Consider the following 18,471-nt stretch of genomic DNA (forward strand, 5'->3'; position numbering starts at 1 on the left):
GTCAGTTAGATAGATATATAACTGGACAGACAGACGGACAGATAGATAGATAGATAGATAGATAGATAGATAGATAGATAGATAGATAGATAGATAGATAGATAGATAGATAGATAGATAGATAGATCAATTAATAAACAGAAAGACAGCTAGATAGATAAACAGCTAGATAGAGAAAGACAGCTAGATAGATAAATAAATAGAAACACAGCTAGCTATGTAAATAGAGAGACAGACAGCTAGATATGTAAAAAGATACTGAGGCAGACATCTAGATAGATAGAGAGAAAGACAGCTAGATAGATAAATAGAGAGAAAGACAGCTAGATAGATAAATAGACAGAGAGACAGACAGCAAGATGGATAAATAAATACAGAGACAGACAGCTAGATAGAAAAATAGACAGAGAGACAGACAGCTAGATAGATAAATAAATACAGAGACAGACAGCCTGACAGCTAAATAGATAAAGATACAGACTGCTAAATAGCTAAATAAACAGAGACAGAAAGCTATATATCTAAATAGATGGAGTGACAGACCGCTAGATAGATAAATAGATAGAGTGACAGCTAGATAGATAAATAAGATATGGAGAGACAGCTGATTATGTAAACAGACAGAGAGACAGACAGCTAGATATGTAAAGCGACAGATTTGATATATAAATAGCTAGAGAAGCAGACAGCTAGTAAGATACATAGCTAGCAGGATAGATAGATAGATAGATAGATAGATAGATAGATAGATAGATAGATAGATAGATAGATAGATAGATAGACATCTTGATAGCTAAATAAATAGAAAGACAGCTTGATATGTAAATAGAGAGACAGACAACTAGATATGTAAGTAGATACTGAGACAGACATCTAGATAGCTTAATATATATAGAGAAAGACAGACAGCTAGATAGATAAATAAATAGAGAGACAGAAAGCTAGACAGATAAATAGACATAAAGACAGACAGGTAGATAGATGAATATATAGTGAGACAGACAGCTAGACAGATAAACAGATAGAGAGACAGATAGCCTGACAGCTAAATAAATAGAGAGATAGACCGCTAAATAGCTAAATAGATAAGACACAGACAGCTAGATATGTAAATAGACAGAGACAAAAAGCTATATATCTAAATAGATAGAGAGACAGACAGCTATATAGATAAATAAATAGAGAGACAGACAGCCTGACAGCTAAATAGATAAAGAGACAGCTACATATGTAAAGAGACAGATAGCTAGATATATAAATAGCTAGAGAAGCAGACAGCTAGTTAAATAAATAGAGAGAAAGACAGACAGCTAAATAGGTAAATAAGATATGGAGAGACAGCTAGATATGTAAACAGATAGAGAGACAGACAGCTAGATAGATAAATAGATAAAGATACACACAGCTACATATGTAACGAGACAGCTAGTTAGATAACTAAATAGAGAGACAAACAGCCAGACAGACAAAGAGACATATAAACATTGGTAGTCAATCAGACAGACAGAAAGATCGAATATATATATATATATGGACATGGATACTGACAAATAAACATAGGTATTGATCAGACAGACAGACAGACAGACAGACAGATAGATAGATAGATAGATAGATAGATAAGAATAAATTCACACTCAGTCCAGGTCTTCAGGTTCAGGAGCTACATGTTTCATTTTATTTTAAAAAGTAGGTAATGAACAGCCACACATCAACAACATCGCCAACAACCCCAACACCCCCAACACAAACCGAAACACAACGCAACACAAATTTACTCCACTTCCACAGTGAGACTCTTTAATTCAGGACCCGGTCAGGGTCCAGTCAGAGCGGGAAACAGTTCTTCAGTCTTTAAAATCCTATAATACTTTATACTGCAGCTGGAAAAGTTTCAGGTTCTGTGCAAAAACATCAACATCCGTTCTTTGTCGAGGATCCTAATCCAGAGAGCGGAGTAAAACACAGGACGTTACGGTTAATACGGCTAGATAGAGTTGACCTCCCACTGACCTCTGCATCATACGATTTACTGTTTATCATAAAACAATAACTTCCACAGAGAAACGACAAGAAACAAACAACAAAAAATGATAAAAAAAAAATTTTCATATACATAAAACACTTGTACCTGAAGTTTGAATGAAAAATAAGTGTGAGGGACGGGGGAAGTTATTAAGTCTGAAAGCCAGTTCATTCGACACCAAAAACAATAAAAAAAAAGAACAAGCAATATATAAGTTGTATAAGCACAGCTTACAAACATACATAACAATATTATTACAAAATATCTCGGTATGTAGAAAAATAACCATTATAAAAAGGGACATTTGTACCTTAGAAAGAAAGACCTGCCCTATTTTATAGTAAGTCTCTGTAATAACTGTGTAATTACACATTAATAACCATGTAATAACAATGTAACTAATGTAGTGTTTTCAGTATTGCATTTAAATTAAGTTAGTACAGCTTTTTATCTTTTTATATCTTAATATTTAGTCCCACCCCCAACCATGAGCAGCAAAACCAAGCTGGATATGACTTGCTTGGTCATGCTACTCATGATAGTCAACCAGCTTGATCTTGATTAGACAAGCTTTGTAGACCAGCTACACCATCAAACTCAAACAGAAACATACCCTATGGTCCACCTTAACCAACTTGGCTTTGGCACTAGATGGTAAACCAATGGGATCTTGCTGGCCATGATGGTCAACCAGGTTAACCAGCTTGACCATCTTAGTCATGCTGATCAACAAGCTTGGTCATGGTAGACAACCAGCTTTGTTGTGTTGGTCATATGGTCAAGGTGGTTGGCCAACCAGCAAGGTTGTGATGGCTTGATGTTCATGAGGATCGATCATATTGGTCATGTTTGGTTCTACTAGTTTTTCTAGTTTGATAAAGTTGATCACATTTATAGACCAGCTAAATCATCAGGTCAAAAGGTCAAAATGGTCAACCAGCTTAACTACCTTGGCCACTTTGGTAAATATGGTAAACCAGAAGGATATGTTGTTGGCCATGTTGGTTAACCAGGTTAATTGAATTGACCATCGGAGCCATGCTGGTCAACAAGCTCGGTCATGGTAGACAACAAGCTTTGTTGTGTTAGCCATGTTGGTCAACTTGGTTGACTAGATTGGCCATGACTGCCATTCTAACTTGATCAGGTTGATGGTGCTTGAAGGCTAAACCTTTAAACTCCAAAGAGTTTACCTTTAAACTCCTACACTCAACTGGTCATAATAGTTGACCAACTTGATCATGGTGGTAGTTGACCAGCTTGATCATACAAGCCAGGCTTAATCAACCAGTGTGGTGGGTGATGGACAAATAGCTATGTCATTCTTGCAATAGTGGTGGACCTTCTTGGTCTTTTGGTGGTCACTGTGGTTAACTAGGTTGCTGGTCAAGTCTGGACGAGCTTTTTCATACTGGTTTGTTAAGCTCTTTGAGGTTGATCATGCTTTTAGACCAAAAAATATAATAAAACATCAAATTAAACTCAAAGATACCACATTCTAGTCAAGAGCTATATCCAAACAACAACCAAAATCAAAAACTATGGTAGTCTTGCTGGTCAACATTCTTGGTCATGGTGGACACCCAGCTTTCTTGTGTTGATCATATTGATCCAAGTGGTTCACCAGTTTGGTCAACCTTTTTTGGACTTGTCAACTAGATGGGTTAGATTGATTATACTCATGGTTAAACCAGTTAAACCATGAAAAACAATCAAAAACATACCCAATACTGGTCACAAGCTTGGCTGTTGAACCTTTATTTTGTTTTTTAAAGAAAAATTCTATTCATAATAACTTTCGCTGCAATACATGACTATATAACCAGTAATTACATTGTTGTAACAACATTATTAATGTGTAACTACACAGTTATTAGCGGAAGTTAACATAAAACAGGACCAAAAGCTCAACTGTATAACAAAAAAAAACCTTACTTTACATCAACTAACACAATTCAATACAATTCAATTCAATAACACTGATTGTTTGTCTTTTTTTCTCAGTACACTCCAACACCACCACCATTACCGCCATCAGAGCTGGCTGGAGACAATGCTAATGCACAATGCTAATTGTTTGCTAGCATGCTGTACACAATGCCTCTTTAACCGTCCAGTTTTCATGCATTCTGAAGCCACTATCTTTGGGTTTTTCCAAAGGGGATATTCCCAGCATAGGCCGGAAATAACCTGCAAGTGCTTTAGGGCTCAAAGACGTGACATTACACTCAAATAGCTCGTCAAACGTAGTTATTTTTCTCGGGGTTTGATGAGAAAACCTCTCGGCTGGTTTATTTTAGCTAGCATTTATGTGGTCAGCTTGTTAAGGGTGAGCGTGTGGGAAATAGCTGGGTGGAACTGGTCCAAAACTATGTCCATGACTGCAATGATAATGAGGAAAAAAATTATGTATATGAAGTGGTACCTGAATTATTAAAGCACTGTACTGATGATAAATCCATATGTATGAGATAATAGTGGTACACTGGTGATATACTGTACTGTAGGCACTATTGTACTGTAGATACTGATGCGTGTGTGTGTGTAATAATGCTGTATAAGTGCACTTGTGGATGTGTATAATATAAGAAATATAAGAAATGTTATATGCATTTATAAGACATGCCCTATTATACTATATCCTATTAGCATAAGGCACATGAGGCATAGTGCACTCTTCATGGGTAATGCTTAACAATGCTGGGAATTCAGCTAAAGGCACTCTAGGAACTCAAGAGGCTTCATATAAACAAATACAAACACAGACTCACACTCACACACACACACACACACACACACACACTTACATATACACACACATTGGAGCTTGAAATGTTTGTCCAAACACTTCTGATCATTTTAAGTTTTTTTTTTTTGGCCTGCATTTACAGTCCTACTGCTTTCCTTTATACAATATTCTTCGTAATTATGTTATTACTAAGTTATTACTAAGTTATAACTAAGTTAATAACTACTTTAAATGAGAGAAAAACTTATTTAGGCTCTTTATCGCACTGCCACAAGCCAGTTATAAACAGCATGTGCTGTTTAATGTATCCTATGCAACAAAGAAAACTCTTGCTCTTTCTTTTCTGGAGCGGTCCTGATGAGGGCCAGTTTCATCACCACATTTTTTTGTTTCTTAAAGTCATTTTTTTCTTTTCTTAGTTAAGTTGTTCACTGTATACCTGTAACTCTACCTCTTCACTACTTTACAACTGATGCTCTCAAACACTTTATTAAGAGGCAAGAAATTCAAGTAATTAACTCTTGACTAGTTCAGCACAGCTGTTAACTGAAAGCCTGAATTCTAGAAGACTCTACCTCATAAAGCTGACAGAGAATGTAAAATTTTAAACATATTCTGGTTTGTTTAACAATTATTTTATTTACTAAATAATTTAATATGTTTTTCATCATAGTTTGGATGACTTTAGTATTAATCTACAAATGCAGAATATTTTAAAATAATGAAATAAACTGTATATGCAGCTCTGGAAAAAAAAGAGATCACTTCAGTTTCTGAATTAGTTTCTCTGATTTTGTTATTTATAGGTTTATGTTTGAGTAAAATGAACATTGTTGTTTTATTCTATAAAATACAGACAACATTTCTCCCAAATTCCAAATAAAAATATTGCCATTTAGATCATTTATTTGAATTTAAGAGTTTTGATAAGTTTAAAGGGTTTAGAAATCAATATTTGGTGGAATGGAATAACCCTGGTGGTTTTTAATCACAGTTTTCATGCATCTTGGCATCATGTTCTCCTCCACCAGTCTTACACACTACTTTTGGATAACGTTATGCTGCTTTACTCCTGGTGCAAAACTTCAAGCAGTTCAGTTTGGTTTGGTTTGATGGCTTGTGATCATCCATCCATTCCTCTTGATTATATTCCAGAGGTTTTCAATTTGGTAAAATTAAAGAAACTCATCATTTTTAAGTGGTCTCTTATTTTTGTCCAGAGCTGTATATATAAATTAACTTTTAGAAGAAGTTCAGGCTGTATAATCGGGTTTGGACCAACATTTCAGGCTCAATAAAGCTCTCATACAAACACTCACATCACTCAGGCCTCAGAGTTACGGTTAATCACCAGCTCCATTTGTTGGCTGTTAATTCTCTCAGTCTGTCTCTCTATAAAAGCAGCAGCAGATTTGTTTGTGTAACCGAAATACGACACCGTCTATCAGTCACTCATCAGTCTGAGATCTGCTGTCCACATGCTCTGATTGGAGAGAAAGTGACGAAAACCTCTTTTAAGGACTTTCCAGAACTTTCCTCACTGCTTCCAGCTCTTTTACTACTGAAAAACAACACATAGAAATGGCAGAAGTCTAGAATAGGGGAATAAATCTCGAAAGATTTTATGAGAAATAAGGTTTTTGATTGCCATTCTTTAGGAAAGTCAATGCTTAATGATATATGACTGAGCATTAAAAAGATTTTTGTGTTTTTGATACTTTAATAGCAGAGAAAACTCAAACTTTCAATACTAAATTAGAAAAAATTACTTGTTTGTCTGAAATCTGGCCCGTTGTTTGCAGTGTAAAATCTAACTTCCATAATAATTAAGAATTAAGTTAAAATGCATAAGATACACAATGGGTTCCTTTGTGTAATACTGACTTTTTGACATATCTTGAGTTCATTGATTTAATTTATTTAGTCATACTGCCTGCAGTAATTTGAGCCATTTCAAACAAATACTCTATAGTGATCTTTTTAGGGTGTGTTTTTACACTTCCCATTGGTTCCTGGGATGATCTATTTGCATACTAGTCATACTCCCTCCCCTTGTTCACCATTGCTAAAATTACTACTGTTATTAGTAGACTGTTGAATAAATACAAGCAAATATCCTTAAATGAGTTTTAAAAGCCTATACTGAGTGCTGAGCGCCACATGGTTATTTTTTATTTTTTATAATAATGCTTAAATGCTGTCCATACAGTATAATACGTTCTTTACCAAACATTTACTTTAAAAGTATAAAATAATTATGTGGTATTTTTCATATTAACTCTTGAGGTAAGACCTACATTACTTTCACAATTTACATTACTTTAAATGGCCTTGAAATATAACCCTGTGATACTACACTCTAAAAAATTTAAATGTAGGGTCTTAGTAAATAAAATATATAAAAAAGAGTCCATTCAACGTAAAAATTATGTTTTTGAAAATGTTTAGACAAATTTGACATTCATTTTTTTGTTTGGGTGCATTTTTTAAATCCTTTTTAAATGCATAATTTAGCATCAGCACAATTTTGAGTTCAACCAACGACAATATTTGTACTTACGAAACTAAGAAAAAAAATAGTAATTTTCTGCTTATAAGCTCAAATTAATGGATATTTTTAAAGTTCAATTAATTTATGTTGGTGAAACGTAATTTAGTTGAAAAAATTAGATTATTATTAAGTGAAACAATTAAAAAAAGTTAAGTTAGTCCACAATTAAAAGTCTTATAGCTTTCTCAACAACTCAACAACAGTTTGGTTGGGATTACTTAAAAAGATGCATGCAATCAATGCATACATTTTTCAAGTAGATCCAGTGTATTATTTTTTTTAGAGTGTACCAAATATTTTGTAATTTCTAATTTCTTTCTCAGACAAGTAGTTAAAAATGGTTTTGAGAAAAGCACTGGGTAACACTTTACTTGGATAGTGTATTGTAGATGCCTCATAGATTCTCTATTAATTGTAACCCTAAACCCAACTCTAACCCAAAACCCTAATCTTAACATTTTAAGGCCAAGTTTAGGGTTAGATTTAAGGGTTAGATTATAGCTTAAGTTAGATTTTTTTAGAGGTTTTAAGGTTGATTCATGCTTAAGTTTAGGCTTATTTGGGTTTGGATTAATTGTAGGATACGTTTCCATGGAAAATCACGTACATTCAACGTAGAGTTTATTTAGTTGCATTTAATAGATATTCAGGCAAGTTTTAGTTGGCATCTGTAATGGACCATTCAAATAAAGGTATTCAAAAATTGGCATCAATCTCAAGATATTGATATTAAAGTATATTTAATGAAATCCAGCTTCGGAGCAAATATTTAGAGTTTGAGAATTTAATGTTTGGCCAAAAGTCAATTGATTCAGTTAAACTGAATAACCACATTCAAATACACTTATTCTAGACCCCTGTTCTAGACTTTCCACCAAAGAACTTAAGCAATGATTGCTGGGAACCCACTTAAATCACTTAAATCACAGAGTTTTAACAGCAGCATTCAGTTTTCTCTGGATCCCTTTTATGTATAAAGAGCTGGAGGAACCTAGAAACCTAGAAGAGTCTAGAAACTTTAGAGTCATGTTAGGCGATTGCTGTTTTTGGTCCAGTTTGAGTTAAAAGCTTGAACTTTTGCACAGCTCTACTGGTATAATACTGGTATAATTACACACTGCAGCTCAGAGGCTCAATAGGTCGTGAGAAATATGTGAATATAAACACAGAGAATTGTTGTGGAATGACTGAGTCTGGTTACAGTATGACAGCGCTACACCAGTATGACCTCTTTTCCACTGTAGGGGTGAGCAGCTCTAAACACAGAGAGTCACTGTCATGGCGCATGGTCAGCGAACTGTACTTAAGGCTAGGGATGGGTTATTAATTGTAAATGAAAGGAAATTGACTTGTGTTTTGTTAGCATACAAAATATTTTGTAAGACCAATCTTTTTTTTTTTTTTATAATTTTATTTCTAATTTTTCCCATTTTCTCCCCAATTTACACGGCCAATTACCCAACCCATTCATTAGGACTCCCCCTATCACTAGTGATACCAGGAGGGTGAAGACTAGCACATGCTTCCTCCGATACATGTGAAGTCAGCCACCGCTTCTTTTCGAGCTGCTGACGATGCAGCATTGCCGAGCAGCCAGCGCGCTTGGAGGAAAGCACAGCGGCTCGGCTCTGGTACATCAGCTCACAGATGCCCTGTGCTGCAGACATCACCATAGTGATGTGGGGAAAGAGCGCCATCTACCCACCCGGAGGGAGCAGGGCCAATTTTGCTCCCTCTGACGCCGGCAGCTTGATGGCAAAGCTGCATGAGCGGGGGTTCGAACCTGCGACCTCCTGCTCATAGTGGCAGCGCTTTAGACCGCTGAACCACTCGGCGCCCTGTAAGACCAATCTAACGTTCCACTGATATAATGGTAACAGAAAAGCTTAACAAATTATTTATAGTTAAATATAGTATTTTTTGCACTATAAGGCACATTTAAAATCCTTTCATTTTCACAAAATTCGACATTGTAACTTACAGTCTGGAGAATTTCACCAGTCAGGTATTAAGGAGCAGTAAAGCCACACGACTGATGTACTGCATTATACAGGAGTTTCAGTGAAGTTTCTCCAGCACCAAGGTTGGAGCAGTATTAGCATTGGTCTCTAATACAACCGACAGGTCAAATTCTCTAGATTATAAGGCACACTGTCGATTTTTGGGGAAAACTGAAGGATTTTAAGTGTACCTTATAGTGCGAAAAATGTCTTAAGCATTTACTAGCACTAGCGCTGCTGCTAACCATGCTAAAATACTGGAAATCTAAGGTTACCCTACCATACCATGCCTTATTTTTAACGTATTTGATTGCTTACTTATTTTCAATATAATGTTGAAACCATATCTACACCAATTATAACAAGGCGTAAAAGAATATATGAATACGGCAAGAACACGTAATGAAAAATATTTGCATGTTCATATTCTTAATATATTATTGTTGTAAACTTACTAAAACAGTGTTATATTTTTAATTTGTTAACTTTGGCCAATGTTATGCAGGTAGAACACAATTGTTTGGGTGCTTCCTTGCTCTAAAACATCTGAATCAAATGATTTGATATTTGATAAAATAGAAAGTAGAAAGTCATATTTCAAAAATAATATTTTTCCTCCCAAATTTATGCCATAGAGGGTTTAATTTTTTTTTTTAGTACAGGACGTTGACGGAGACCATATTTTGGTCAGTAAATTACATGCTAGCTCTTTTTAATGCCTTAATTCGATAATTGAAGAGTTTAGTCTGTGCTGATTTGCACACATTAGCAAAAATGAGAGCAAATACGAGAAAATTAAGATTTTTCGCTAGTTAGCATACGCTGTTTCGTAAGTTAGCATGCTATTCTGCAGACTCTGATACATATAAAGACTGATAATCAATCAGTCTAATGGCTCTGACACCTTAATGACCCTGAATTGTTTGTTGGCCCTTCAGTGGAAAAGAGGTCTATATCTATACTATATCTATAGTACCATTCTACTAACTTTGGTCATTTGATTAGGATTTTGCTGAATTTCTTATCAGAGTATAAGCTTGGTTTGGTCATAATGTTAGAACACAGGATGACCTGATAAAAGTCCTGGTGAATGTAGAAATTGTGGAAATTGTAGAAATTGGTGTTTTTGGTGAATGTAGAAATGCTTAGCTGAAGAGCTGGAATACAAAATCTTATAAAAAGCTTATAACATTACTTTAAATCCATTTAAAATATCCATTATAATACTGATGAATTCCTTTTTTTTAGATCTGTACAAACTGTAAAAACGTTCAAGGCACGACATGTTACCAGTGTCTGTTCCTTCTTCTCCAAGCTCCTCCTGGACCTCGATCAAACCGCAATCAAAATTTCTCAGAATTAAGATCCGAGATGATATAGCTCTCCTGATAGCTCGTCTCGCCTCTCGGTCTGAGAGTTTCCTTATCACTTATCGCATGAAACAAGAAGAAAGTACTAAGTGAAAGGTTTCATTTTTCATTCATTATAGGCTGGTGCTTCATGTCCAGCCCGGTAAATTCCAAACGAAGGGTCTATTTGACAAACTGAGGTGGCATAATGGCCGTCTTTGGTGTGGCCTTAGCTTCTGTCTCTGCTGGGCCCTCCTTGCCTTTCTTCCTGGGTGGTTTTTTGATGGGCGTTTTCTTTGGCGTGGCATCTCCTGCATCTCCTACTTTGGTCCCATTTAAGGCCTGCTTTTCTGGGTCCGTGACAGGAGCCACCATCTTCTGGAGGTTAGTAGAAGTTGGTAGAAGGGCCTTGTTGGCGCCACTTGCTGTGCGTTTGGCCTTCTGGGGTGGCGTTGGCTTCTCCCGGTTGGCCTGGGGAGTGGACACTCCGTTGGGTCTGACCCCAATGGAGAGACCTTCGTTACGATTCAGGCTCTGGGTCTTCTCCTTCAACTGAGCTGCCAGAAGAGTGGCCGCCTCAGAGTTTATGTGAGGGTGCATGATCTTTGGGCTCTTTGGCGGCTCTTTCGTCGATTCGCCAGTTTTCTTCTCAGAGTGGAAGTTTCCTATCTTCTTTAAGGCGTTCTGAACAGCGCCATTGATGTGCTCAATCGGGTCTGAAGCTTTGTGGGCTTTGGTCTTGCTTGGAGACTCATTTCCATCGACCTTCTTGCCATCTGCATTCCTGTTCTCCCCTTTCTTGCTTGACTTATCCTTTGATCGATGCTTCTCTTCGCTTCCCTTCCCAGAACCTTCAGAGCTCCTCTTCTTTTCTTTGGGAGGTGAAGGTGCCTGGCCCTTCTCTGAATGGTTGCTTCCAGATGTTCCATGGATCCAAGACACTTTGGGTTTGGTGGAAGGGTCAGGCGGGCGAGGTTTGGTCTTCTCTGGTGATAGGATCTTGTCGTTGGCTTTGGCTTCAGCTCCACCGTCGTCTTCTTCTTTGGAATGCTTGGAAAGGCGAGCGATTTTGGCATAAAGAGCCCCCATGGTTGACTCAGATCCACTGGTGGAGCCCTCGCTGTCTGAGGACTTGAGAAGTGGCTGCTCGCTTCCGTCACTGGTAGCTTGCTTTGTGGTTGCTCTTGTGTCTTTAAGAGACGTGTATTCTCCAGCATCGTCCTCGGTAAAGGACGCAGCATTTTCCAGAGTGGCATTGGGACTGGGCTTCACGTTACTCTCATTTATGTTATCTGAATGAAGCAAAAGAAAAGTATTGGTTAATTAATAATGGGTAGTTAATGATGTTTTTCTAGAGTCTTTTTCTAGAGTAATGATGTGGGAAAAGGTCATATCTGCTCAACCTCAAATTACTTTTAAAAAACTGTCCAATGAAAATCTTTAAAACAGCAACTTTACAGGAGAGAGAAAAAACTCCTAAAATCAAGAAATTTTGGCACATTATAAGGGACAGTTTGTCTGTTGAAATGATCAAAAAAGAATGGAGATACTTGTTTTTCATTGGACAGTGACATTTTGTTCAACTGCAGACAGCATAAACCCAAGATACAGTATTCAATAAAAGTGAGTACAACGCATTGTGAACATATCCCAACTCTGTCAAAAATGTCAATATTTTGTGTGAATATCATAATTATTTAGCATTAACCTTCTCAAGCATGGGATTCACCAGAGCTGGAAAATTTTCTACTGGAATCATTAGACTTAATCTTAAACTTGCACTCCTCCAATTTCTGCTTGAGGATGCCCCACATGTGCTCAATTGCGTCTATGTCTGGAGACACACTTGGCCAGTCCATCACTTTTGCCATCAGCATCCTGGAGATATGTGGGGGTCATAACTTTGTTGGAAAACCATGATGCTACCACCCCCAGGCTTGACACCATCTGAGCCAGGCAAGTTTATTTTGGTCTCAATGGTCAGACCCCAGTGATATAATAGGTATGACGATATGATTGATAAAAAAATCAACCCCAAATTCTGCATGTTTGAAAACAGATTTTCTATCACAATTACAATTATGATTTTCAGTAGAGTTCCTTATCAAACATGAAAGCTTTTTATGTAATGCTTGAATAGAAATCCTCAAGAATTAGTGCTGTAATGTCAGGCAGACTATTGACAAAAATTCTGGCCTGTTTAGAGGGAAGTTCCTCTTAAGTGCAGAGAAGAAAGACACCAATATTTTAACTGAAAACGAGCTAGAGCTCGAGGCGAAGAGCATACGTCTCTATTAATGTAATTGATGCAGCTTAAAATTACATATAAAACAGCCGCCGGCTCTTTCTGAGGGCTCCACTGAAGAAACATCACACATTACTGTACGAACCTCCGCCTGGGGCGACTCTTTCGAGCGTCTCTGTCTGGGTTTTGCCAGAAAACCAAAATTGCTTAGTAAACAGCAATCATTACCCTCGTCCTGCTCCAGCGTTTCTGAGTAAAATGATTCATGACTTGGCGGCGTTCCCGCTGCTGACTGGGACTTCTGTGCCATTTCCTGTTTGTATTTTCGCATTGCGCTCTCGCAGCGCACGGTGCCTGAAAGCCTGGCATTACCATTCCAGCAAATCTGCCTCCACAATCGCCCTCCGTCAAACTGGGTCAGAACAATCGCTGCTCTGAGACTCCTTCACTCCCCAATCGCTGCTCCCCACCGACCAAACAGATGGCTTATCCGCGCCGCTTTCCAACGTGACTCACCTTCGTGAGGAACACAGTAAACAGGGCCGTCCTCGCTCGTCTCGAAGGAGGAGAAGGACTCCTGGGAGGACCAGGACGGGGTGGGCTGCTCGGCGACTGAGGGGGGCTCGATGAAGCTGCAGTTGAAGGTGTTCTCGGGGTCGTGGTGGGCTACTGGATGGTTTTCAGAGAAAAAACAGAAAGAGAAAAGAAAACAAACACAGGGGTCAGGATGAGCAGAACTATTCTCAGAGGAGAATTCCTCGGGTTCCTAAAGAGACAAAGACTCTTTTACAACTCTTAATGAAACAGTAGGACCTTCAGCCCACACAGGACAGGGACCGGGAAGATTCCCTGGAAAGGAATGTGTATAGATGATTGGTTGAGGGTGAAGAGAAAGTCAATAGTATAGTGAAGTTATATTATAACTGTAGGTGCTTAAATACAGTTTTTCTCATATCCAAATTTGTAGGAGCAGGTTTGAAAATGGAGGGGGGTGACTGATTTTGCTATTTAAAGGTATTTGTTTGAGTAAAATTAACATTCTGGTTTTATTCTATAAACTACAAACAACATTTCTCCCATATTTCATATAAACATATTGTCATTTAGAGCATGTATTTGCATAAAATGAGAAATGGCTGTAATAACAAAAAATATGTAGAGCTTTCAGACCTCAAATGATGCAAAGAAATGTTCAGAACTCAATATTTGGCATGTTCTCCTCCACCAGTCTTACACACTGCTTTTGGATAACTTTTTAATCCATTTATATACATAATTATCTCTGTTAAGACTTATTTACTACTATCTTTCTAAGACCTATTGGCTAATAAAACAAGACAGATAAGGCAAGACTAACATGCTAACTGCTAGCGAGCGTCAGCAGTGATTAGCCAGCTCTCCTCTCCTGGAAGAGCCTGTGTTCAGAGCAGTCCTCCAGACCTAATGTAGGTCACGGTGTTTTTTTTAAGGCCAGGACTGGCCGATATTGTTTTGTGCTGACCTAGAGAACAGGACAGCTGTGGGATGCCTGCGGTTTATCCTTCACTCTAAAAAATAGAGGTACGATATGAGTACTTTTTTGTACTTAAAGGTACACTCTTTATAATTGTACCTTCAAAGGTACAATATTGGTCTTTACAGGGTCAGATTTGTTCCCTCTGAAGTACAAAGTAATTTCTAACAGCAATAAGTACAAATTTGTACCATTTAACCAGACAAAGGGTACATTCAGTATTCTGCATCACTGCACTAATAAACAATATATATTTAAATTGCACATTTTTTTATTTGAAAGCCAGACAATTTTGGATCATCAAGTTTTTGAGCCAAATTTAGTTGATGATAATGTTTATAATCTTTATAATCTTTACTGGCACAAAAACCATGGGTACAAAAAAGGACTTTCACTGAAAGGTACTTTTTTGTACCTCAATATAAGGTACAGCCCCAGCGACGAGCTTTGTACTCTTTTAAGTACAAATCTGTACTTACTTTTCTTAGTGTGTTCACATCTGCTTTCGGCCAGCGAGGGCTGGAGTGGGCGCTAACCACACAGGCCTGGCCTGTTTACAAGGCCCTGACACGTGGTGCGAGCTATTTGGCTTTTATCTAAACTTTCCAAGGAAGCTCTCTTCATATCTGAGGAGCCGCAGAACTTCTCAAAAAGAGGCTCTTTAGCCATTAGCGTTAGCACTTCTTAGTGCTTGCTGTGGGGTTGTTGTGGACACTAGCTGCACATAAAGCACATTAATACACTATACTGTATTAGTTGCTGAAAAGTTACTTTGTGAAACTCATATTATATATAGATGTATTACACACAGAGTGATCTACACTGTAAAAAGTGTAGCCCTGCTCAAATTAAAAAAATTGATGTCCATTTGTTGCATCTAAACTATTTGACTTCACTCAATCTAAATAAAGTCAATTGTTACAACCTGATTATTTTATTTTGACATAAACCATATTACTTCACTCGACCCAATATTAATTATTCACCTTGATCCAAGTTAAATTCTTTACATTTCAGTTTCGGAACCAAACTAATACATTTAAATTGATCCGAACTTTTAAAAAAACATGGCAGCATATTCAGAAGTTCCAGAAGTTACTGTGGCGTGGAAGAGGACGGATTACCAGCGAGATTCGTTTCAGTGCTCTCTTGCTCTTTTTATTTTGCTCTGAGGAGGACACTAAGAGCTGGATTTACATGGGATTCCACTTTTGAAAGTAAAACTAACTACAGCTCCAACGCAGCTAACCCCACTCCCACACACAGAAAACACACAAAGGGTGAGGCACAAAACAACCACATAACTGATAACTACATGAATAATACTAGAACAGTGATAATAAAACATGACATGAAACTCTGGGATAAACAGTAACATAAACACGCAGAAAAACACCCACTTCCCCCAACAGGGTGAGCTCCCATAATTCCTTGCGCCCCCCCTCCAGTCCCGACGCCACAATACCATAAGCATGCGTTGCTATCTCGCGAGCGCGTTCAGGCACTTTCTCCCTCTCTCATTCTCTCTCTCGCGAGCGCGTTCAGGCACTTTCTCCCTCTCTCCCTCAGTGCTCTGAAGCACTTCTCTACAACTTCTCCCGTGCTCCACAGTGCGCATGCGCAATTCATGTTTGATTCAAATTAAAAATATTACATCCTTATCTCTTTTCTTCGAGTATGATTTCAGTGGAACCAAAACATTTGGTTTATTTCCTTCAGAATTGTAATTAATTTAGTCTGAATCAAAATTGACACATCAAAATTCAAAAAGGTTGAGTTTCACAATAAAGTCAATAATTGTACTATGTGTTCAATCATATTTATTAGCTTGAATGAACAGCTCCATGCTTCACTTTTTACAGTGTATTTTAAGCCTTTATTTATTTTATTATTGATGATTATGACTTACAGCCAATGAAAACTTTTACATTTCATTTGTAAATCAAGGGATCAGAGTCTGGAGGAAGAGTGGAGAGACACACAGTCCAAGCTGCTTGAGGTCTAGTGTGAAGTTTCCACCAATCAGTGATGGTTTGGAGAGTCATGTCTGTCATCTGCTGGTGTTGATCCACTGTGTTTTATTATCAAGTCTAAAGTCAGTGCAGTTTTGTTTTCCCACAAAATCTTACAGCACTTCATGCTTCCCTCTGCTACTGACAACTTTTATGGAGATGCGGATTTCATTTTCCAGCAGGACTTGGCACACTGCCCACACTGACAAAAGCACCAATTTGTCTTAAGCTATATAATATTCAAATTTTCTGAGACACTGATTTTGGGGGTTTAATTGGCTGTAAGCCATAATCATCATAATAATCAACAATAAAATAAATAAGAGTTTCACATTTTGAACTGAATTACTGAAATAAAGTAACTTTTTAATGATATTCTATTTTTTTTAGATGAACTAGTATCTCAAAATGTTTATAGGCCCTTTCAAACTAATTTAATTTTAATTCTGCTGCTCTACACTGTAAGCCTGGATAAGTTGAATTTACTTGAAAAAACGGAGGAAATCGATTGCCTTAAAAAAGTTAAGTAATGGGTAATAAAAACTTAAGTTAGCGTAACTTAGAATATTAAGTTATAAAAACTAAAGAGGAATTTAATTTAACTTTTTTATGTTTGTTATACTGTAAGACTGGATAAGCTGAGTTTACTTAACTTTTTTAAGGCAGCCGGTTTGCTCTTTTTTTTTTTAAGTAATGGAGAACGAAAACTTGAGTTTGCATAAATTAAAACATCAAGTTATTACAACTAAAGAGGAAGTAGATTTATTTGTAAGGTAGCCCAGGGGGAATCACTACACACTGATGGTGAGTGTCTGTCAGAAACTGTTGGACACACCCAGTATGCAAATAGATTGTGACAGAAGCCAATGGAAAAGAAGCTGTTAATGGCAAAATAGACTAAACTCAGTTATTATAAGTTGGTTCAACTCAAAGATCTCAGTTTGAATAGTACAGTATATGTGCCCACAAATGTTCAACTAACTCAAAATAGATGAGTTGAGTATTGTTTAGAAATCTCCAATTTTATGTAAAACAGACTTAATTTATTTGAGTTCAAACAACTTCTGGGTTTACAGTGTACAGCGTAGGTTGTTACCATGTAATTTTCATCACAACTCTGCATCCAATTTCCTCCACACCATATCTAACAACAGACTGAAGCCCAACATTCTCAACTTTTCCACCTTCAAATGATTTTCCCAACATCTGCTCAACCATCTCCAGCCCCTCTTTAGCGCTGACACAGACAGCATGCTAACCACGCTAACCCGTGGGAACGCCACACCGTAAACTGGCACGACATGCATGTGAGAACTAAGCTCCAGCAGACTGAGGGCTTTGTTCTTCTGGGGTTAGCGACAGGCTGACAACTGCTGAGCCCTGGTCACTGATGGAGAGCAGCGAGACAGTCCAGACAGGCCCTGACGCCACTAAAGACCCATACTCTGCTGAGGGTGACGGACAAATGCGCATTCCTGACGCACCGCGGCCGTACTGACCCACACAGCTGTCTGGAGCCGGAGCAGCAGGTGGCTCCGGCTGACCAGGCCTTGGGTGTCGAGCTATGGGAAAATACACGGCCAGGTTTGAGTCAGGTCTAGAGCTCATCCCTACTGAAAACGCTCAACACTAACTCCAAATGTGGTTTTAGTTGGCAAAAGTAGTTTGGACCAGGGGTGTCCAAACTACTGCCTGGGGGCCATATGCGGCCCATTTTCTTTTTTGGAATGGCCCGCGAGGTATTTTAGAAATAAAATGAAAGTTGGCCAACAGGTTTTTATAATGTGAGATTCAAAGTTTAAAAGCTAGGTGTCAGAAAACGGACCAAAGAGTCTAAAAGTGGCGAGAGTGCTCAGTTGTAGCACAGAAAACGGACCAAAGAGTCTAAAAGAGGTGAGAATGCACAATTGTAGCGCAGAAAACGGGTCAAAGAGTCTAAAAGCGGCGAGAGTGCTCAGTTGTAGCACAGAAAACGGACCAAAGAGTCTAAAAGAGGTGAGAATGCACAGTTGTAGCACAGAAAACG

The 18,471-nt window shown here is 37.8% G+C and overlaps 1 protein-coding gene across 1 annotated transcript in view; it reads right to left on the reverse strand.

The window, feature by feature from the left end:
* Nucleotides 1–1,649: 1,649 nt before the first annotated feature.
* Nucleotides 1,650–18,471, reverse strand: part of scarf2 (scavenger receptor class F, member 2) — a 76,172-nt gene continuing 59,350 nt past the window's right edge. Inside the window, exons 10-11 of the mRNA XM_022668430.2 lie at nucleotides 13,437–13,589; nucleotides 1,650–11,967 (exon numbers count right to left, since the gene is read on the reverse strand). Of these exons, the coding sequence (XP_022524151.2) occupies nucleotides 10,859–11,967; nucleotides 13,437–13,589 (1,262 nt within the window). The 3' untranslated portion in view covers nucleotides 1,650–10,858. The remainder of the gene's footprint in view (nucleotides 11,968–13,436; nucleotides 13,590–18,471) is intronic.

Source organism: Astyanax mexicanus, chromosome 22, assembly GCF_023375975.1.
Source record: "Astyanax mexicanus isolate ESR-SI-001 chromosome 22, AstMex3_surface, whole genome shotgun sequence".
Taxonomy (NCBI): domain Eukaryota; kingdom Metazoa; phylum Chordata; class Actinopteri; order Characiformes; family Acestrorhamphidae; genus Astyanax; species Astyanax mexicanus.